Source organism: Rhincodon typus, chromosome 5, assembly GCF_021869965.1.
Source record: "Rhincodon typus isolate 14 chromosome 5, sRhiTyp1.1, whole genome shotgun sequence".
NCBI classification, from domain to species: domain Eukaryota; kingdom Metazoa; phylum Chordata; class Chondrichthyes; order Orectolobiformes; family Rhincodontidae; genus Rhincodon; species Rhincodon typus.
Genome location: NC_063336.1, coordinates 62540685 through 62558614, shown reverse-complemented (window position 1 = coordinate 62558614; position 17930 = coordinate 62540685). Strand labels below are relative to the sequence as shown.

Genomic DNA, 17930 nt, shown 5'->3' with positions numbered 1-17930 from the left:
CTCATGATCCTTTGAAAGGAAAGATGACAAATTCTCATACAATTCTGAAACAGAAAAAATAAAGAATAAATGAACATCACTTTTCAAAAAGTCAACTCTTATTTATGCTTCCAAATTATGTGTAGTTTATAACTAGTCTTAACTCAGGGAGTCAGTGTAGTTTTGAAGTGTTTTCAACAGCTTATTAAAATAAAATGATTACCTATTGAAACAAAGGAAAACTTGACAAACAACACTTGTTTAGTGCATGTATATAATTTTATGATAGCATTCACAGCTAATGGAATAAATAAAGTAAATAGTAATGTCTTCAAAAGAATCCATATTACAGAAGAGGAAGTACTAGCGATCTTAAAATGCATAAGGGTAGATAAATCCCAAGGTCCTGATCAGGTGTTTCCCTGGATAATGTGGGAAGCTTAGGGAAGAAATTGCGTGGTCCCTAGAAGAGATATTTGCATCATTGACAGCCATAGGTGAGGCACTGGAAGACTGGAGGGTGGCTAATTTTGTGCCATTATTTAAGAAAGGCTGTAAGGAAAAGCCAAGGAACTACAAATCTGTGAGCCTAACATTGGTGATGGATAAGTTGTTGAAGGGGATTTTGAGAGATAGGGCTGATTAGGGATTGTCAGCATGCTTTGTGCATGGGAAATCGTGTCTCACAAATTTGATGGAGTTTTTGAAGAGGTGGCCAAGAAGATAGACGAAGGTAGAGCAGAAGACATTGTCTATATGCCTTTGACAAAGTTCCATTGACTGGTTAATAGAGTTAGATCACAGGGGATCTAGGGCGAGCTCATCAATTGGATATAAAACTGGCTTGGTGCTAGGAGACAGAGGGTGGTGGTAGAGGGTTATTGCTCAGATTGATGCAGCAGTATGCCGCAAGGATCAGTGCTGGGTCCACTGTTGTTCGTCATTTTGTATAAATGATTTGAATGAGAACATAGGAGGAATGGTAAGTAAGTTTGCAGATGACATCAAATTGGTGGTATAGTGGACAGTGGAGAATGTTATCAAAAGTGCAATGATATCTTGATCAACTGGGCCAATGAACCAAGGAATGGCAGATGGAGTTTAATTGAGATAAATACAACGTGTTGCATTTTGGTAAGACAACCAAGGGCTGGACTTACACAGTTAATGGTAGAGTCCTGGGGAGCGTTGCCAAACAGAAATACCTAGGGGTGCAGGTACATACTTCCTTGGATGTGGACAGGTGGGCAGGGTGGTGGAGAAGGCATTTGGCACTCTTGCCTTCATTGATCAGAGCATTGAGTACAGGACTTGGGACATCGTGTTATAGCTGTACAAGACATCGGTTAGGCCACATTTAGAGTACTGCGTACAATTCTGGTCGCCCTGTTATAGGAAGGATGTTGTTAAATTGGAAACGATGCAAAAAATATTTATAAGGCTGTTACCGAGATTGAAAGGTTTGAGTTATAAGGAGAGGCTGGGGCTTTTCTCCCTGGACGATGGGAGGCTGAGGCGGGATCTTGTAGAGGTTTATAAAATCACAAAGGCATAGATAAGGTGAATAGCCAAAGTCTTTTTCCCAGGGTAGGGGAGTCCAAAACTAAAGGGCATAGATTTGAGGCGAGAGTGGAAAGATTTAAGAGGGACCTGACAGTCAACTTTTCATGCAGTGGGTAATGCATTTATGGAACAAGCTGCTGGAGGATGTGGTAGAGGTAGGCACAATTACAACATTCAAAAGATGTTTGGACAGGTACATTGATAGGAAAGTTTAGAGTGAAATTGGCCAAGCACAGGCAAATAGGACTAGTTCAGTTTAGGAAACCTGGTCAGCATGGATGAGTTGGGGCTGTTTCCGTGCTGTGTGACCATATGACTCAAGGAACAAACAAATGTGGAAAAAAAAATCAGCAGATCAGAGAGTGTTAGTGCAGAAGAACAGAATTAATGCTTTAGTCATTTGCTTTTCATCAGAACTGAATAAAGACAATGATTTTGAACTCATTCAAGGGAGAGTGGATGTCATTGTCTAGGCCAGAATATTGCCTATGCCTAAGTGCCCTGGAGAAGATGGTGGGGAGCTGTCCTCATGTAAATGTAAGAGTTTTTAAGTCTATGGAAGGAAGGAGAGGTCAGGAAGAACAAAGGAGAAAGTCCATGAAAGGATGGACCATGAGCTAGCAGAGACAAAATAACCTAAGATTTCATAACACAACCAAAGAGAGTGATAATACATATGGTGACAAAATAAGCGTGAATTGTTTTAGTTTATGCATTAGTGTGACATGGGCATTGCTGGCTGGGCCAGCATTTATTACCAATCCCTAGTTGCCCTTGAAAAGGTGGTGGTGAACTGCCTTCTTTAACCACTGAAGCCCATGCACTGTAGGTAAGCCCACAATGCTGTTTAGGTCAGATTCTAGGATTCTGGCCCAGTCGCACTGAAGGAACAGTGATATATTTCCAAGTCAGAATGGTGAGTGTCTTCGAGGGGAACTTGCAGGTGGTGGTATTACACTGTAGCAGCTGTCCTTGCCCTTCTAGATGGTCATGAACATTGATTTGGAAGATGCCATCTAAAGCTGTAGTAAATCTCTTTTAGGTGATATACACTGCTGCCGCTGAGCATTGGTGTTAGCGAATGTTTGTGTATGTGGTGCCAATCAAATGAGCTACTTTGCTCTGTATAGTGTCAAGCTTCTTGAGTATTGTTGGAGCTGAATGGATCCAGGCAAATTGTGAGTATTTACTAACACTCCAGGCTTGTGACTTGTAGATAATGGACAGACTTATGGAATCGGGAGGTGAGTTACTCATTGCAGGATTCCTAGCTTCTGACCTCTTTTTGTAGCCATAATAGGAGGCTGGCCACTTCCTCACTGGAGGGGCTCATGCACTCAAATCTCTTAGTCATTACAAGGCACATGTGGTTTATCTTCCCATGGCTCCACAAAACCTTATTGACCTTAGATATTCAGGAACTCATCTGCTTCTGATGCTGGATGGAAATTCTTGTATGTGATACCTGAGGCCCAGCATTTGTGTCCCATGGGGCAAGACCATGTCCATCCCCTGTCCTTCAAAGGGAAACTACCCATGGCTGATGTTCTCTTTCTCCTGCTCATTCCCGATATGCTGCTTTAAGGCAAACTGAATCTGTGCTGGTGGATAGGGACAGGGCAGGGTCTATGAACTCTCACCTTGCCATAGATACCAATAACAACTATGTAGGGCCACTCAGCTCCACTCCATAGTCTTACCGGACCATAGGGCTGCTCTCTCATTAGACAGAAACAGAGACAGCTGGTAGTGAGTTTAATCTGAGGGTCACCACACCTCAGGTGGGGAGAGAGGTTGAGAACAAAAGTCTTGCATGGGAACCTCAGCCAGTGTGGGAATTGAACCCACGCTATTGGCGTCCCTTTGCCTTGCAAACCAGCCATCCAGCCATATGAGCTATCTAACCTCAATAAATTAAGATTCTTACTTTAGTTTGATTTGAGAAAAAATATGAACATAAATACTTTAGGTAAGGCAAACCTCCTTTGTTTGCTATTCACATTTCTGATCCAGGCGGAATTCTGTTTCAGCAGCAAAGGTCGTGAAAGCTAATCTGGAAAAATGTGCAGGACGCCTGATTATGAGGGGAGAGGTTGGCTATGTGCAACCGTGCAGTTGTCAATCTGTTAGATGTGCAGAGATCAATATCACAAACAAAAATATCAATTTCCAGCCCCATTCAGCCCCAAAGAAGAGTCTTTCCATTGTTTCTTATTCTGCCAAACCTGCTGAGTTTCTCCAACATTGTCTGTTTGTATTTCAGATTTCCAGCATCTGCATTAACTTGCTTTAATCTGACTGTTTAATTCACTGCCACTTCTCTTCCAGGTACATGCTACTTGAAGAAGTCCTGCACATCTTTCTAACAGAATTTACAGTCCAATCTTCCATCCTGTTCTCTTTCACTGCTATCTGTTTTCCTCCTGGTGTTTGATCAAGTGCTTGCCAAAACTCACTCCATTTCATTCTTCGCATATTTGCACCTTAACAAGAATCATTTTCTTCACCATTCAGGTGATAAGAAAGCTCCAAAAGCTCACAGGTACTGCCATTGCCCATATTCTTCCTCCCCATGCCTTGTCTATGAACTCCATCGCTTTTTCTAATTCCACTTTTTGCCAAGTATTCACTATACACTCTGACCTTCTCTTTGATGCTGAACAATACATGCTTCTCAAAGGACTTTGCTTTATTCTTTAATGCCCCACCTCAATGAATTTCAGGCAAATGTGATGTTGAACTCCTCTTCCATCATTTTCATCTCTGATCCTATTTCTTTGGATAGCAGTGCTCACACTACTCCACGGACAGTTTCATCCATCTCCAATATGCCACCACCTGGATCCCTCCCTTTGTCCTCTTACCTGCACTTGATCTCTTCATTCAGAACTGTCACATGACATCAGCCACCTTCATTTCTCTTCTCACCTCACTCACTCTAATCTGCCTCTCTCTAAATTGGCTCCACTGCATTCTCTTTGGTCAAACCATAACTGTGTTAGCAAACCTACTGATAAGGGTGGCACTGTTGTTGTCATCTGGTTTGCTGATCTCTCACTTACAGAGTCTAAGTGTCAACTCTCGGAAACTTCTTCCCATCTCCCCCGGATCGTGACCCCCCACTGTTCTCCATCAAGCTGTTGTTTCCAGGACTGTTGCCGACCTCAAAAGCTTTCCTTTTTGTTCATGAGAGGAGGGTGTCACTGGCTAGGTCAGCATTTTATTGCCCATCCCTAATTGCCCAGAGGGCAGTTCAGAGTCAACCATGTTGCTGTGGGTCTGGAGTCACATGTAGGCCTGACCAGGTAAGGATGGCAGTTTCCTTCCCTAAAGGACATTAGTGAACCAGATGGGTTCATCTGACAAACAATAATGGATTCATGGTCATCATTAGATTCTTAATTCCAGATATTTATTGGATTCAAATTTCGCTATTTGCCACAACAGAATTCGAACGCTGGTCCCCAGAACATTACCTGGGTCTCTGGATTAACAAGCCAGCGATAATAACACTAGGCCATTACCTCCCTTTCCCACCTCATAATCCCCTAACTCTGCACAGCCCTCTTCTACCTTCTTTCTGAAATCCACAAACAGGACAGCCCTGGTAGATCTAACATTTCAGCTTGTCCCTGCCTTACTAGCTTATTTCTTCTCCTCTTGACTCTCTTATCTCCCCATGTTCAGTCTTTTCCTGCTTATATTCATGGCTCTTCTGATACTTTACTTCTGTTCCACAATTTCCTGTCACTAGCTGCTCTTCACCAGGGATGGGCAATCCCTATACATGTCCATTCCCCACTTGGGACATTCTGAAGGTTCTCCACTTCTTCCTTGAAAAGAGGCCTGAATAGTCCAATCTACCATCTCTCTCCTTCATCCTGAACTCATTCTCACTGGAACAACTTCTCCTTAAACCAGCTCAAAGATGTTATGATGCGTTCCTGCATGGGTCCCAGTTATGCCTGCCTCTTTATGTGTTATGTAGAATATTCTTTGTTCCAATCCTACTCGGGACCCAGCCCACAACTCCTTCTCAGGTCCAACAATTACATCATTAGTGTTACTTCCTGCTCTCACCCAGAATTGGAAAAATTAATCAGTTTTTCTTCCGATTTCAATTCTTCTCTCACCATTACCTGGGTCATACCTGACTCTTGCCTTCCCTTCCTGACTTCGCTGTTTCCATTTCTGGGGATACGCTGTCCACCAGTATTCACTTTAAGCCCACTGACTCCCATAGTTGCCTTGACTACATGGCCTGACACTTTGCTTCCTGCAAGGACTCTAATCCATTTTCCCAGTTTCTCCATCTCGCCACATCTATTCTGATGATGCCACCTTCCACAGGGATGCCTTTGAAAAGTTGTCTCTTTTCTTCAAATGAAGATTATCCTCCACTGTGGTTGATAGGGCCTCAGCTGAGTCCATCTCACATCCTACATTTCTGCCCTCTCCCATCCCCTCCTTCTGGGAACAAGGAAAGTTTTCTGCTTGTCTTCATCTCCATCCCAGAAGCCTCTATATTCAAAGGATCATGTTCTGACATTTCTGCCACATCCAGCAGGATGCTACCAAACACATCTTCCCTCTACCATTCACTGTCAGCATTCCACAGGTACTGTTCCCTATGTGACACCTGGTCCACTCCTCCAACATTGCTAACATTCCCTTCCCCTCAACAGCACCTTGCCAAGCAATCCCAGAAGGTGGAACACTTGTCCATTCACCTATTCCATCCTCACTGCCCAAGGTTACAAACACACTTTCCATTTGAAGTATTTTACTTGTACTTCTTTCAATGCAGTTTACAGTATTAACTGCTAACAATGTAGTCTTCTATATGTTCATAAGATCTAGAGCAGACTGGGTGACCACTTTGCAGCACACTTCTGCTCTGCCATAAGAATGGCCCCACCCTTCTAGGCCTACTGCAATGTTCCAGTGCAGCTCAAAACAGCATCTTATTTTCCACTTAGACAGTGTATAACAAAGTACAAACACTATCTTCCATTTTGATCATCAACCTCCCAGTGTCTTGTTGGGTTTTCTCTCAGTAGAGCTGATCTACTTTCTCCTATTCAAACCTACTGTTAACACTTATTTTACATCTCAACATTTTTGTACCACAATTAACTAAAGGGAGTTTTAGCTTTTGCTCTGGGCCTCCTCAGCATCTGCCCCATTCTCTCCTCCTTCCCTTTTGTGAACAGCATAAACACACCATTTTCTGGCCCTTACAGTTCCAAAGAATCATCTTTGGACTTGAAATGTTAACTCTCTGTTTTGCTCTCTACAGATTGTGCCAGACCTGCCAAATTTCTTTAGAATTGCTTTGTTTTTATTTCCGATTTGCAGTATTTGGCTTTTATGCAGAGGTGCGATGCCCAGCTAATTGTGGGCAGGAATTTGATGACGCCACCATGAACTCATGAGATTGACGGTTTATACATTTATATATGGCCCATGGACAGGTATCTGATCCTGACAAGTTAGCAGCATCATTTTTGAAGAAACAAAAACAGAAATTGCTGGAAAAACTCTGCAGGTCTGGCGGCATCTGTGGAGAGAAATCAGAGTTGACATTTCTGTCCAGTGACCCTTCCTCAGAACTTCCTCGTTTTTGAAGATTTTGGATCTTGGAAACTGTTGCAACCCATGAAAAACACAAGATGTTGTCTCAGAATCTGCACCATGTAGGCTTCTTATTTCAGTGATTTATTATACGTTCTTGCATGGGTCCCAGTTATGCCTGCCTCTTTACGGGTTATGTAGAATATTCTTTGTTCCAATCCTACTCGGGACCTAGCTCACAACTCCTTCTTAGGTCCAACAATGACATCATTAGTGTTACTTCCTGCTCTCACCCAGAATTGGAAATTTCAGTGATGATCCCTACTGGTCCTGTGTTGTAGCATTCAGGAACGGTGGAAGTTGCTGCTTTCCTATGATATCACCAGGAGCCCCTCCCTGACCAAAGGGATCTGGACAGCAGAGGTTAACAGCCATATGCAAAAGCCCATGTGGTCACTGACGTGCTTTTGAGAAAGAAATAAGACCCACAACAATATGATTAGCTCTTAACTGCCCTCTGGGCAAGTAGAGATAGGCAATAAATGTTAGCCTCGACAGCAACAATCAAATCCCACAAATGAATTAAAAATACTCCCACCACGCCACGGTGGAATTTCACCAAAGTGGCTCGCATCAAGGCATCAGGCAATGTATTTCTGGCAGTGGAGCTCACACTCTAAAAGCCTCAGCACTACATGTAACATGAAGTTTAAATGAGTGGGACGATCACTCTAGTATCTCCAGATGGAACCATACCTTCCCTTGTGGTCATCTGTTTTTACCCCTACATCATTGTCTGAGGATGACTCTGGCTCCTTCACTTCCTTGATTAGTAATTCCTCACTGTCTGCTGCACAACCTTGTGTATAGTACAGCAAACCACAATGACCCTGGAAATCCTCTGTGCGGTGTACTGGAGTGATCCAGGCAGCAGAGTGCCCTCTCCAGCATTCCAGTGGGCCGTTTTTTCTTTTTGTCCCTGTTGAGCTGTGGAAGACTTTGTGCTTCCCCTTAACAGGACTTAGCGGGTTCCACACAGGAGTCATGTCATGGGCCAAGTCTTCAGACGATACCCTTTCTCACCCTGATGCCACTCCAAGGGAGGAGGCAGTTCATGGCAAGGAACAAAGAGCAAACTGGTCTCACACAGTGTCCAATCAAGGTCCTGGCATTGGGAAGGCAGAGGCCCACTGAGAACCATCCTCTTGCCTTGCTGCTACCCTCCCCACAACCCACACCCACCGTTACCCTCCCAACCTCATGCCCTCCTTCACACTAACATTTACCTGACCCTGAGCCCTCCTCGATCCAAGGTCTTGGGTCACTGTAGTACTGGCTGCGATCACTATGTTCACAGTAGCACTGCTGAATACAGAGAAACTACCAGTGTGCAGGATCTATAACCCCAGGGTCCTTGATCCTACAAAAAGGCCTATTACTGGTGAGCTAAGTGCCTGAATGGCTCAAGAAAAGGCAAATCTCCCAGAAGAGAGACAACGTTGGGTTCTTTCTGGCTCTCGAGCCGACAGATAAGATCCCCAACACCTCAGAGATCCCACACTTTGTTTGGTAAATGGGAGGCCACCACTGAAATTCTGAAGTGGTTCTTGTCAACAATTTGCCTGTTTGAGTTGGTCTTAGATAGGGTCTCGACAAAAACAGTTATGAGTCTTTCAAACAGGCTTAGACAGACTCCTGATTTCAAACAGGCATTAAGAAACCAAACCAGTAATTCCTAAAGGAACTGCTAGTAAAAAAAAAACATTTCCCTCGGAATAAACATAACACTTTAAACAATCACAGAGCATAAAAATCACTATACTTATGATCCTATTTTATAAATTTCACCAACACCTTTATCTACATACTAGGCTTAGGCAAAGCAACACTTGTATAATTCAATTGCAGGCTTTTGCCATGATGCCTGTCCGGGTTACAGATATTTTAATTAACCCATTTAGTCACATACCTGAGGCAAGACTTGAATCTGGGCATCCTGGCTCAGATATAGGGATGTTACCATTGTGTCAGGTTACACATTTTCTGTCTCACCCTCTTCAGAGATATTATTACATATCTCTGGAGCAAGTGGGATTTGAACTCAGGCCTCCTAGCTCAAAGGCTGGGACAATGTCAATGAGCCAAAAGAATCCTTGCTGCCATGAATGTTTATACTTGTTGGCTAAATGGCAAAGGCCTATTGTGTGAAGAGAACAACTGAGGTTTTCAGCCATCAGCTGCATCTCAAATTGGTTTTGTCTCTTACCTTTTGGTACCTTGATAAAACAGTCACTTTCTTTCAAGGAACAAAGCAATGTACTGTTTTAATTCTGTGAACTTAAGAACTAAGCCATTATTGCTATGTAGTTGTTATATCCTTGTTACTTCATCTTCATATCAATTGAACGTTTACTACTGTGTTTAAGTGCATTTTGCCATCTCACCTTTATGCACTGATTGTCTTTTTGCACTCAGTGTATATACACTTTGTATAGATTTCATGTATGAAGAACTTTGTAATTTCTGTATTATTTTACAGCTGTGTGTTGTTGCTATGTTGAATTAACTTGTATCAAGCATCAATTGCTACTATTGAAATCCACACCACTAAGCAATTCTTTAAATCCAAAAATGAGAATACTACAGAACATGCAATATCGATACCTGCACATTATAATAATTAGGCGTTTTGGATGGTAAGCCCAAAACGTTAATCATCAGTACCTGACATCACACACAATTTTACCTCCAATTAGTGGACAAAGAAACTACAGTAAGATGCCTCATAATCTTAGTAGCAAAAGTTTAATGAAAGAATAAGAAAACTCTATGAGATGTCTATGTTCCACAGGTAACTGACACCTTTAGGGATCCAGTCAGGAAGTAACATCTAAAGATGACCAACACCCTGAAGAAACCAATCAGAGACTGAAGTTGGACTGTGTCTGAGAAAGTGTCGATAAGCTCGTTTTCAGTAGCTAATTAGTTCAGTGGTTAGAGTTTAAAACTGAAGACTCATACCAACAAGAGACTGAATTGTTGCTCAAATTGTTTCACCTGTGAAAGGCGTCATACAGGTGTCTACAAATCACAAAAGAAAAGAAAAGCTGCCTTCTTTGAGTAGGAGGACAATATGGGCTGGTCATAATCCCTAGTGAAATAAAATTAAAACTTAGAAGGCATTAATTTCTTTCCACTGCCACGCCGATAGATCAGAGCCCCAAATTACAGACATATTGAACTTTTGGATAAGATGTGTTTTTTCAAAACAAAGATTGCAAGCCAAGCCTGGCCTGGCCTATACTGCAACTTCTCAGCATGGAGTTTATTGACTGCTGAAAGATCCCTGGAATGCAGCATTTTGTCGGGTGTCAAGAAAGCTTCAAATAGCAGACATGAAAGAAAATAAAATTAACTCCACTCAACAGGAAAACATTTCTTGTAGATTATGTTCAAAAGTGTAGACACGAGTCACAACTTATACCTGTGTTTTACTTCTGCAGAAAACTATTAAAAGCCAAATGCAACTCCTGGTCTCTCTGTGTTAGACAGCTGACGTACTAGTGTGCTGTGAACTTCACAGTTGAACGCTGGAAGCCAGTCACCATCAAACAGAAAGCAGTAGAAGAGAATTTCAGATATCCTACAAAGCCAAGAATCCCAAAATAGACTGCTCAACAAATAACATTAATGGAACTTTCACTATCTACTCTTTATAAACAACCAGACACTGAACCAAATAAATGTATATCCACACTTTTTTTTTAACTTTTATCTTTTTTGGACACACTTCTCTAGGCTGTGTGTACATGCTTGAATTGTTACTTCTTCTCATGTTTATTGACTAATAAACTCATGTTTTATTTAACTCAAGAAAGCCTGGTTAAATTGGCTCATTTTAAAACATAAATTCATTTGGTGTGGATAGAAGTATCCACAGGGAGCAGATATTTTTTAGGTTAATCTTGACATAACCAACCAAGGAACAGATGATTGAAGAAGGGGAACCAGTTCATCTCTCTTCACCTGGGAACATAATTTGGGGCATTATGTCTGGACTGTACTGAATTGGGGAACCTCCTTGGGGACTCATCATAACACTACAAATAGTGGTATTTTAATGAATACTGTATCAACTGGAATCTTCAAAGACCAAGGAATTACTAGTTTGTGATATTAACAAAATAAGACCTTTTCCTATTTAAAATTCATAATGAAGTCAGATAGAGATGATTCTAAAAATGGCTACATTGGAGAAATGTTTTGGTTATGTTCTGGACATAGTTCCTTAAAGATAGTGTAACTTGTGAGATTTGTTGCAAATTCCAACTCTCACTCAGAAAGAGAACTAATACTTTCACTTCAAAGAAGCATTTACTAAAATATTTGCGCTGTATTGCACACAATGCATTACATTCACACGCTAAACAAAAGAAGCAAACTCAGTAACTATATATATAAATAATCAACAAGAAGTTGAATTTGTAGGATGAAAGGATACTTATTTTAATTTTCATGAATAAATGAAAACGGAGAAAATATTTTTAGTGATAATGATTAGTACAGAAAAGAAAGTATTAATGTAACTTGATGAGATTGTTTCAATTGCATTACCAAAAATATTTCTGCCATGTATGAGTTATACAGGCTTATTCTGAACCACACACATTCATCTTTGTTTAAAACATAGCAGTAGATTTCACTATGCAGGACAAGTAAGGGGTTGAACTCCCTTGAGCTCAATTGCTTTGCTGAAATCGACTTCTAGAGTCTGCGTCCCCTTCGTTAGTTTCAGGTTACATATGCAGCCCTTGAAAGGAGTATCAATGGTCAATGCTAACTGTTTCATATCACCTGAAAAAAGATTGAAGAAAATGTTATTTGATAATTATACAACAAAGCCATTGCTGAAAACAACTTACTACAATAAAAACAAAAAGACGGTGTAGGTGCTGGGAATCCAACATAAACATATACAATGTTGGAAGCAGCTTAGTCAATGCTTGTGCAGACAGAACAGAGGTTAGTGGCCTAACTTCTGATGGAAGCTCATTCCAAACTCACCATTGCAGCAATATTCACAGAGCAGCACAGATAATCAGTGCAAAAATCTGTGCCCTCTTTTTACAGCACCAGCTGCTGTATTTCATTAGCAAAGTTTAAACTCCCAAAGCCTCTTTGAGATGCTAAGTAGGCAAGTGTGTAATGCTAACAGATTGGATGGTAAGGTAAGGGTCTCCTCCTCCCCGCCTCCATGACCTGTCCGTCTTCTTTCCACCTATCTGCTTCTCTATCCACCTTCTATCATCGCCTCCCCCTCTCTCTATTTATTTCAGAGCCCTCTTCCCCTCCCCCACTTCTGAAGAAGGGTCCAGACCTGAAACGTCAGCTTTCCTGTTCCTCTGATGCTGCCTGACCTGCTGTGTTCATCCAGCTCTACATCTTGCTATCTCAGACTCCAGCATCAGCAGTCCCTAATATCTCTGAGTGATTTCATATTTTTGTGGTCTTTCTAACAGCAATATGAAAGCAGAAAAAAAAATGAACCTCTCACTGGATCTACTAAATGTGAATTAAATGTTAAATTGTCAACCTCTGACAGCAGTCCACAGTACAACCTGTGACAGAACAACAAATGTTTGCTACTCAAAAATGCAATTTTCAGAACAATATTACAACTTAATTGTTATATTTATTCTTCTGATTTTACTTCTTGAATATTCCCAATTAATCTGAGAATAAATGGCACAGATGAAATGTTGCCATTAATTTAAGCAATTTTCTCCCTTTCCCCTTAGCTCTGAAATAGTTCTTTAATCAAGTTAACAAAAATTTCTATGGTTACACTTATATTTGTGTGAAACATCTCTTTTTCTTTAGGAAAACTGGAATTGAAATTTAGGTTGAGGTTGACAGGAATGTATGAAGTAAACACAAAATACTGAGGATGCTGGAAATCTGAAAGAAACACAGAAAACGCTGCAGAAACTCAACAGGTCTGGCAGCATTTTTCAGGAGAGAAACAGCGTTAATGTTTTGAGTCCAGCATGACTCTTATTAAGGATTGGTATTAAGTTATCCCAGGGCAGTGTTCTGGAGCAGTAAGACTGTGCTAATGCTGCATTTTTGAACAAAGTGTGTTGAGTTTGTTTTTAGGTAATTTCTGGTTCTGTAGATTGTTAAAGGGGCAGAAATGGCTTTTGTTAGGGTGATGTGCTCTCCCTCACAGTTATGGGAGTTCAGGGAGAATTTGAACGTTCCTGGAGACTATGTCTGCAGGAAGTATGTTTGGTTGTTGTTCCTATCGGACCGCATGGATCGGTTGGAGTGGCAGTTAGAGGTATGAGGAGTTTACAAGAGCAAGGAGGAGTGATGGATGGCAGATTCAGGAAAGTAGAAAAACCACAAATGCAGTCAGGTAGATGGTTGACTGCTAGGAATGGTTGGACAGGTTGTCAGGTAGTGCAGGAGTCTCCTGTGGCTATCCCCATCTCAAACAGGTACGCTGTTTTGGATACTGCATGAGGGGATGGCCTCCCAGAGGAGTATAGCTGACAGCCAGGTTTTTAGCACTGTAACTGGCTCTACTGTAATGAAGGCTGTGTCAGGTTACAAGTGATTGACTGTAATAGGGGACTCTCCAAACAGGGGCACAGACAGACGTTTCTGCAGTGAGACATCAGGATTGTGTGTTGCCTCCCTGGTGCCAGGGTCAAGGATGTCTCGGGGAAGCTGCAAAATAGAGGATATAGGAAATTAGGCAGGAGGTAGTATGTTTTTGAGGGTGGTAATATCTGGAGTACTACCGGTGCCATAGGCTAGTGAGAGTAGGAGTAGGAGGATGGAGCAGATGAATGTTTGGGAGGAGCTGGTGCAAGGGGCAAGGATTCACAGTTTTGGGCCATTGTGATCTCTTCAGGAGTGGAACAGTATAAGAGGGATGGGCTCCATCTGAATTGGAAGGGAACCAATATCCTTGCGGGGTGGTTTGCTAGAGCTGCCCAGGAGGCTTTAAACCAGTAAGAGGGGAGGGTGGGAACCAAAGCGATATTGAGAAAAGAGAAAAGGTTGAGGCTGGTACAGTCGATAAGTGTAGCAAGTCTAATAATCAAGGCAGACAAGAATTTGGCAGAGAACGAGGTAAGGCTGACAAATTAAATTGTAATTACTTCAATGCAAGAAGCCTGACAGGCAAGGCAGATGAACTTACAGCATAGTTGGGAACAGGGGATTGTAATATCATAACTATTACATGGCTCATGAATGGACAGGGCTGACAACTTAGTGTTCTGGGGTATAGATGCTATAGGAAAAATAGAAAAGGAGGCAAGAGAGAAGGGGGAATGGTGTTTTTGGTTAGGGAGAGCATTATGGCTGTACTCTGGGAGAATATTTCTGGGGGATCGTCCAGAGAAGTTATGTTGGTGGAACTGAGGAATAAGAAAGGGATGATCACTTTTTTGGGATTGTATTATAGGCCCCCCAAAAGTCAGTGGGAAATTGAGAAGCAAATATTTAAGGATATCTCAGATAGCTGTACGAATATGAGAGTTGTTATGGTAGGGGATTTTAACTTTCCAAACATTGACTGGGACTATCATAGTGTTACGGCCTTAGATGGGGAGGAATTTGTTAAGTGTGTACAAGAAAATTTTCTTATTCGATATGTGGATGTATCTCCTAAAGAAGCAGCAGTATTTGTCCTTCTGCTGGGAAATAAGGCAGAGTAAGTGACTGAGGTGTCAGTGGGGGAGCACTTTGGGGCAAGTGATTATAGTTCTATTACTTTCAAAATAGTTATGGAAAAGATTAGAATTGATCAAAAAGTTAAAGTTCTAAATTGGAGTAGGCCAATTTTGACAGTTTTAGACAGGAACTTAAAAAGTTGATTGGAGGAGGCTATTCGCAGGTAAAGGAATGGTTGGGAAGTGGAAGGCCTTAGGAATGAGATAATGAGACAGAGACAGTATGTTCCTGTTAGGGTGAAAGCCAAGGCTGGTTAGGGAATGCTGGCTGACTAGAGAAATTGAGGGTCTAGTCAAGAAAAAGGAGGTGGCATATATCAGGTATAGACAGCTGGGATCGAGTGAATCCACAGGGGAGTATAAGAGCAGTGGGAGTATCCTGAAGGCAGAAATTAGGAGGGCAAAAAGGGGACATGAGATAGGTTTGGCAAATAGGGTTAAGAAGAATCTAAAGAGATTCTCTATGTAAATTAAGGGCAAAAGAGTAACTACGGAGAGAATAGGGCCCCTTAAAGATCAACATGGCCATCTATGTATGGAACCACAGAAGATGGATAAGATACTAAATGAATATTTTACATCAGTATTTACTGTGGAGAAAGACATGGAAGCTGGGGCACTTGGGAAATTAATAGTGATGTCTTGAAAAGAGTTCATATTACAGAACAGAAGGTGCTGGAAGTCTTAAAATGCATATAGGTAGATAAAACCCCGTAAGCTGATCAGGTGTTTCCCAGAACTTTGTGGGAAGCTAGGGAAGTGATTGCTGGGCCCCTTATTAAGATATTTGTATCATCGACAGCCACGGAAGACTGGAAGTTGGCTAATGTGGTGCCACTATTTAAGACAGGCCGTACGGAAAAGCCAGGGAACTATAGACTGGTGAGCTTTACATCAGTAGTGGATAAGTTGTTGGAGGGGATTCTGAAGGACAGGATTTGCATGCATTTGAAAAGGCAAGGACTGATTAGGGATAGTCAACATGGCTTTGTGTGTGGGAAATTGTGTCTCACTAACTTGATTGAGTTTTGTGAAGAGGTAACAAAGAAGATTGATAAAGGCAGAGTGGTGAATGTTGTCCATGTGGACTTCAGCAAGGCATTCGACAAAGTTCTGCATGGTAGATTTGTTAATAAGGTTAGATCAGATGGGATCCGAGGGAGCTAACCAGCTGGACACAAAAGTAGCTTGAAGGTAATAGACAGAGGGTGGTGGTGGAGGGATGTTTTTCAGACTGGAGGCCTGTCACCAGTGGTGTGCCACAAGAATTGGTGCTAGGTCCACTGCCTTTCATCTTTTATATAAATGATTTGGATGTGAATAAAGGAGGTATGGTGAGTAAATTTGCAGATGACACCAAAATAGGTGGGGTAGTGGACAATGTAGAAGATTATCTCAGAGTACAATGGGGCCTTTATCAGATGGGCCAATGGGCTGAGGAGTGACAGATGGAGTTTAATTTCAACAGATGTGAGGTGTAGCAGTTTGTTGAGACAAACCAGGAGAGAACTTATATAGTTAATGGTAGGGTCCTGGGGAGTGGTGCCGAACAAAGAGAACTAGGGGTGCAGGTTCATAGTTCCTTGCAAGTGAAGTCACAGAAAGACAGGGTGGTGAAGAAGGCATTTGGCATGCTTGCCTTCACGGGGGGGGAAAACTGAATATAGGAGTTGGGACATCATGCTGCGGCTGTACAGGACATTGGTGAGGCCACTTTTGATATTCTGCATACATTTCTGGTTGCCCTTCGAGAGGAAGGATGTTGTTAAATTGAGAGGGTGCAGCAAAGATTTACAAGGATGTTACCGGGCCTGGAGGGTTTGAGTTATAGGGAGAGGTTGAATAGGTGAAGGCTTTTCTCGCTGGAGTATTGGAGGCTAACGGGTGACCTTACAGAGCTTTATAAAATTGTGAGGGGCATGGATAGGGTGAATAGCCAAAGTCTTCTTCCTAGTGTAGGGGAGTCCAAAACTAGAGGGCACTGGTTTAATGCAAGAGGGGAAAGATTTAAAAAAGACCTGAGGGGTAACGTTTTCAAGCAGAGGATCGTGCATGTATGGAACGAGCTGCCAGAGGAAGTGGTGGAGGTGGGTACAATTATAACATTTAAAAGGCATCGGATGGGTATATGAATAGGAAGAATTTAGAGGGATATGGGCCAAATGCTGGCAAATGGGACTAAGTCAGAGTGGGATGTCTGTTGGCACCAACAGGTTGGATGGAAGGGACTGTTTCTGTGCTAATGATTCTATGGCTCTATAACTAAAAGGGGTTGGAAATGTCTTTTTAAATAATTTTGACAGAGGCAGAGGAGGGGCTAAGGGAACAGATGGTACAGAAGCCTCATGCAAAAGATCAACAAGTTGTTAATGGTATATGAAGATCTGAATGGTTGTGACATGTTATTAATTAACTTTACAATATGTATCTCTTAAAAGTCATCAATAGACTTTGAATTAAATTACAATGCAATGTTTAATGATTCTGATCTTTCTTCAGGATTGTTTATTGTTAAAACAGGCAGTTTTGACTTAATGGCAGCTTAAAGAACATTATGCTGTTGTAGCTTCTGTCTTGATGCTACTGTTAAGAACATTTGAGTCACTGAGATGCAGTCAGTTCTGCTTGTCTATTTAAATTATACAGCCTTTGATTTTGAAACCTATTGTCACCGATAAATGTAATTGAACGAAGTGGGCGGTGGAATGACAAACCTGCTTCTCAATTTTTCAAATTTTTAAATCTAGATGAACATAATGTTACCCAGAGAACCAGTAGTAAAGGAGATTGAGGAGATATTTAATAAAGGTGTACAAGATTATGACAGGTTTAGATGAAATAGAAAAGGGAAACTCATTTGCATTAGCTGATAATACAAGGACCAGAAGACATAGCTTTACGGTTTTGGGCATGGAAATGTAAGAAAGTACTTGTTTTACCTGCACCCTGCAACTCACTGCCTATGAAGAACTAATGGATGATTTCCAAATGAAATTGGGTAAGAACTTGAAGGAAATAAATTTACAAGTCAGGGGGAAAGAACATGGGAATGGGACTGACTTGATTGGT

At 41.6% G+C, this 17930-nt stretch overlaps 1 protein-coding gene across 1 annotated transcript in view; it reads right to left on the bottom strand.

The window, feature by feature from the left end:
• Positions 1-11597: 11597 nt before the first annotated feature.
• Positions 11598-17930, bottom strand: part of LOC109914682 (laminin subunit alpha-2-like) — a 378683-nt gene continuing 372350 nt past the window's right edge. The window contains exon 60 of the mRNA XM_048597042.1: positions 11598-11970. Coding sequence (XP_048452999.1) covers positions 11819-11970 — 152 coding nt within the window. The 3' untranslated portion in view covers positions 11598-11818. The remainder of the gene's footprint in view (positions 11971-17930) is intronic.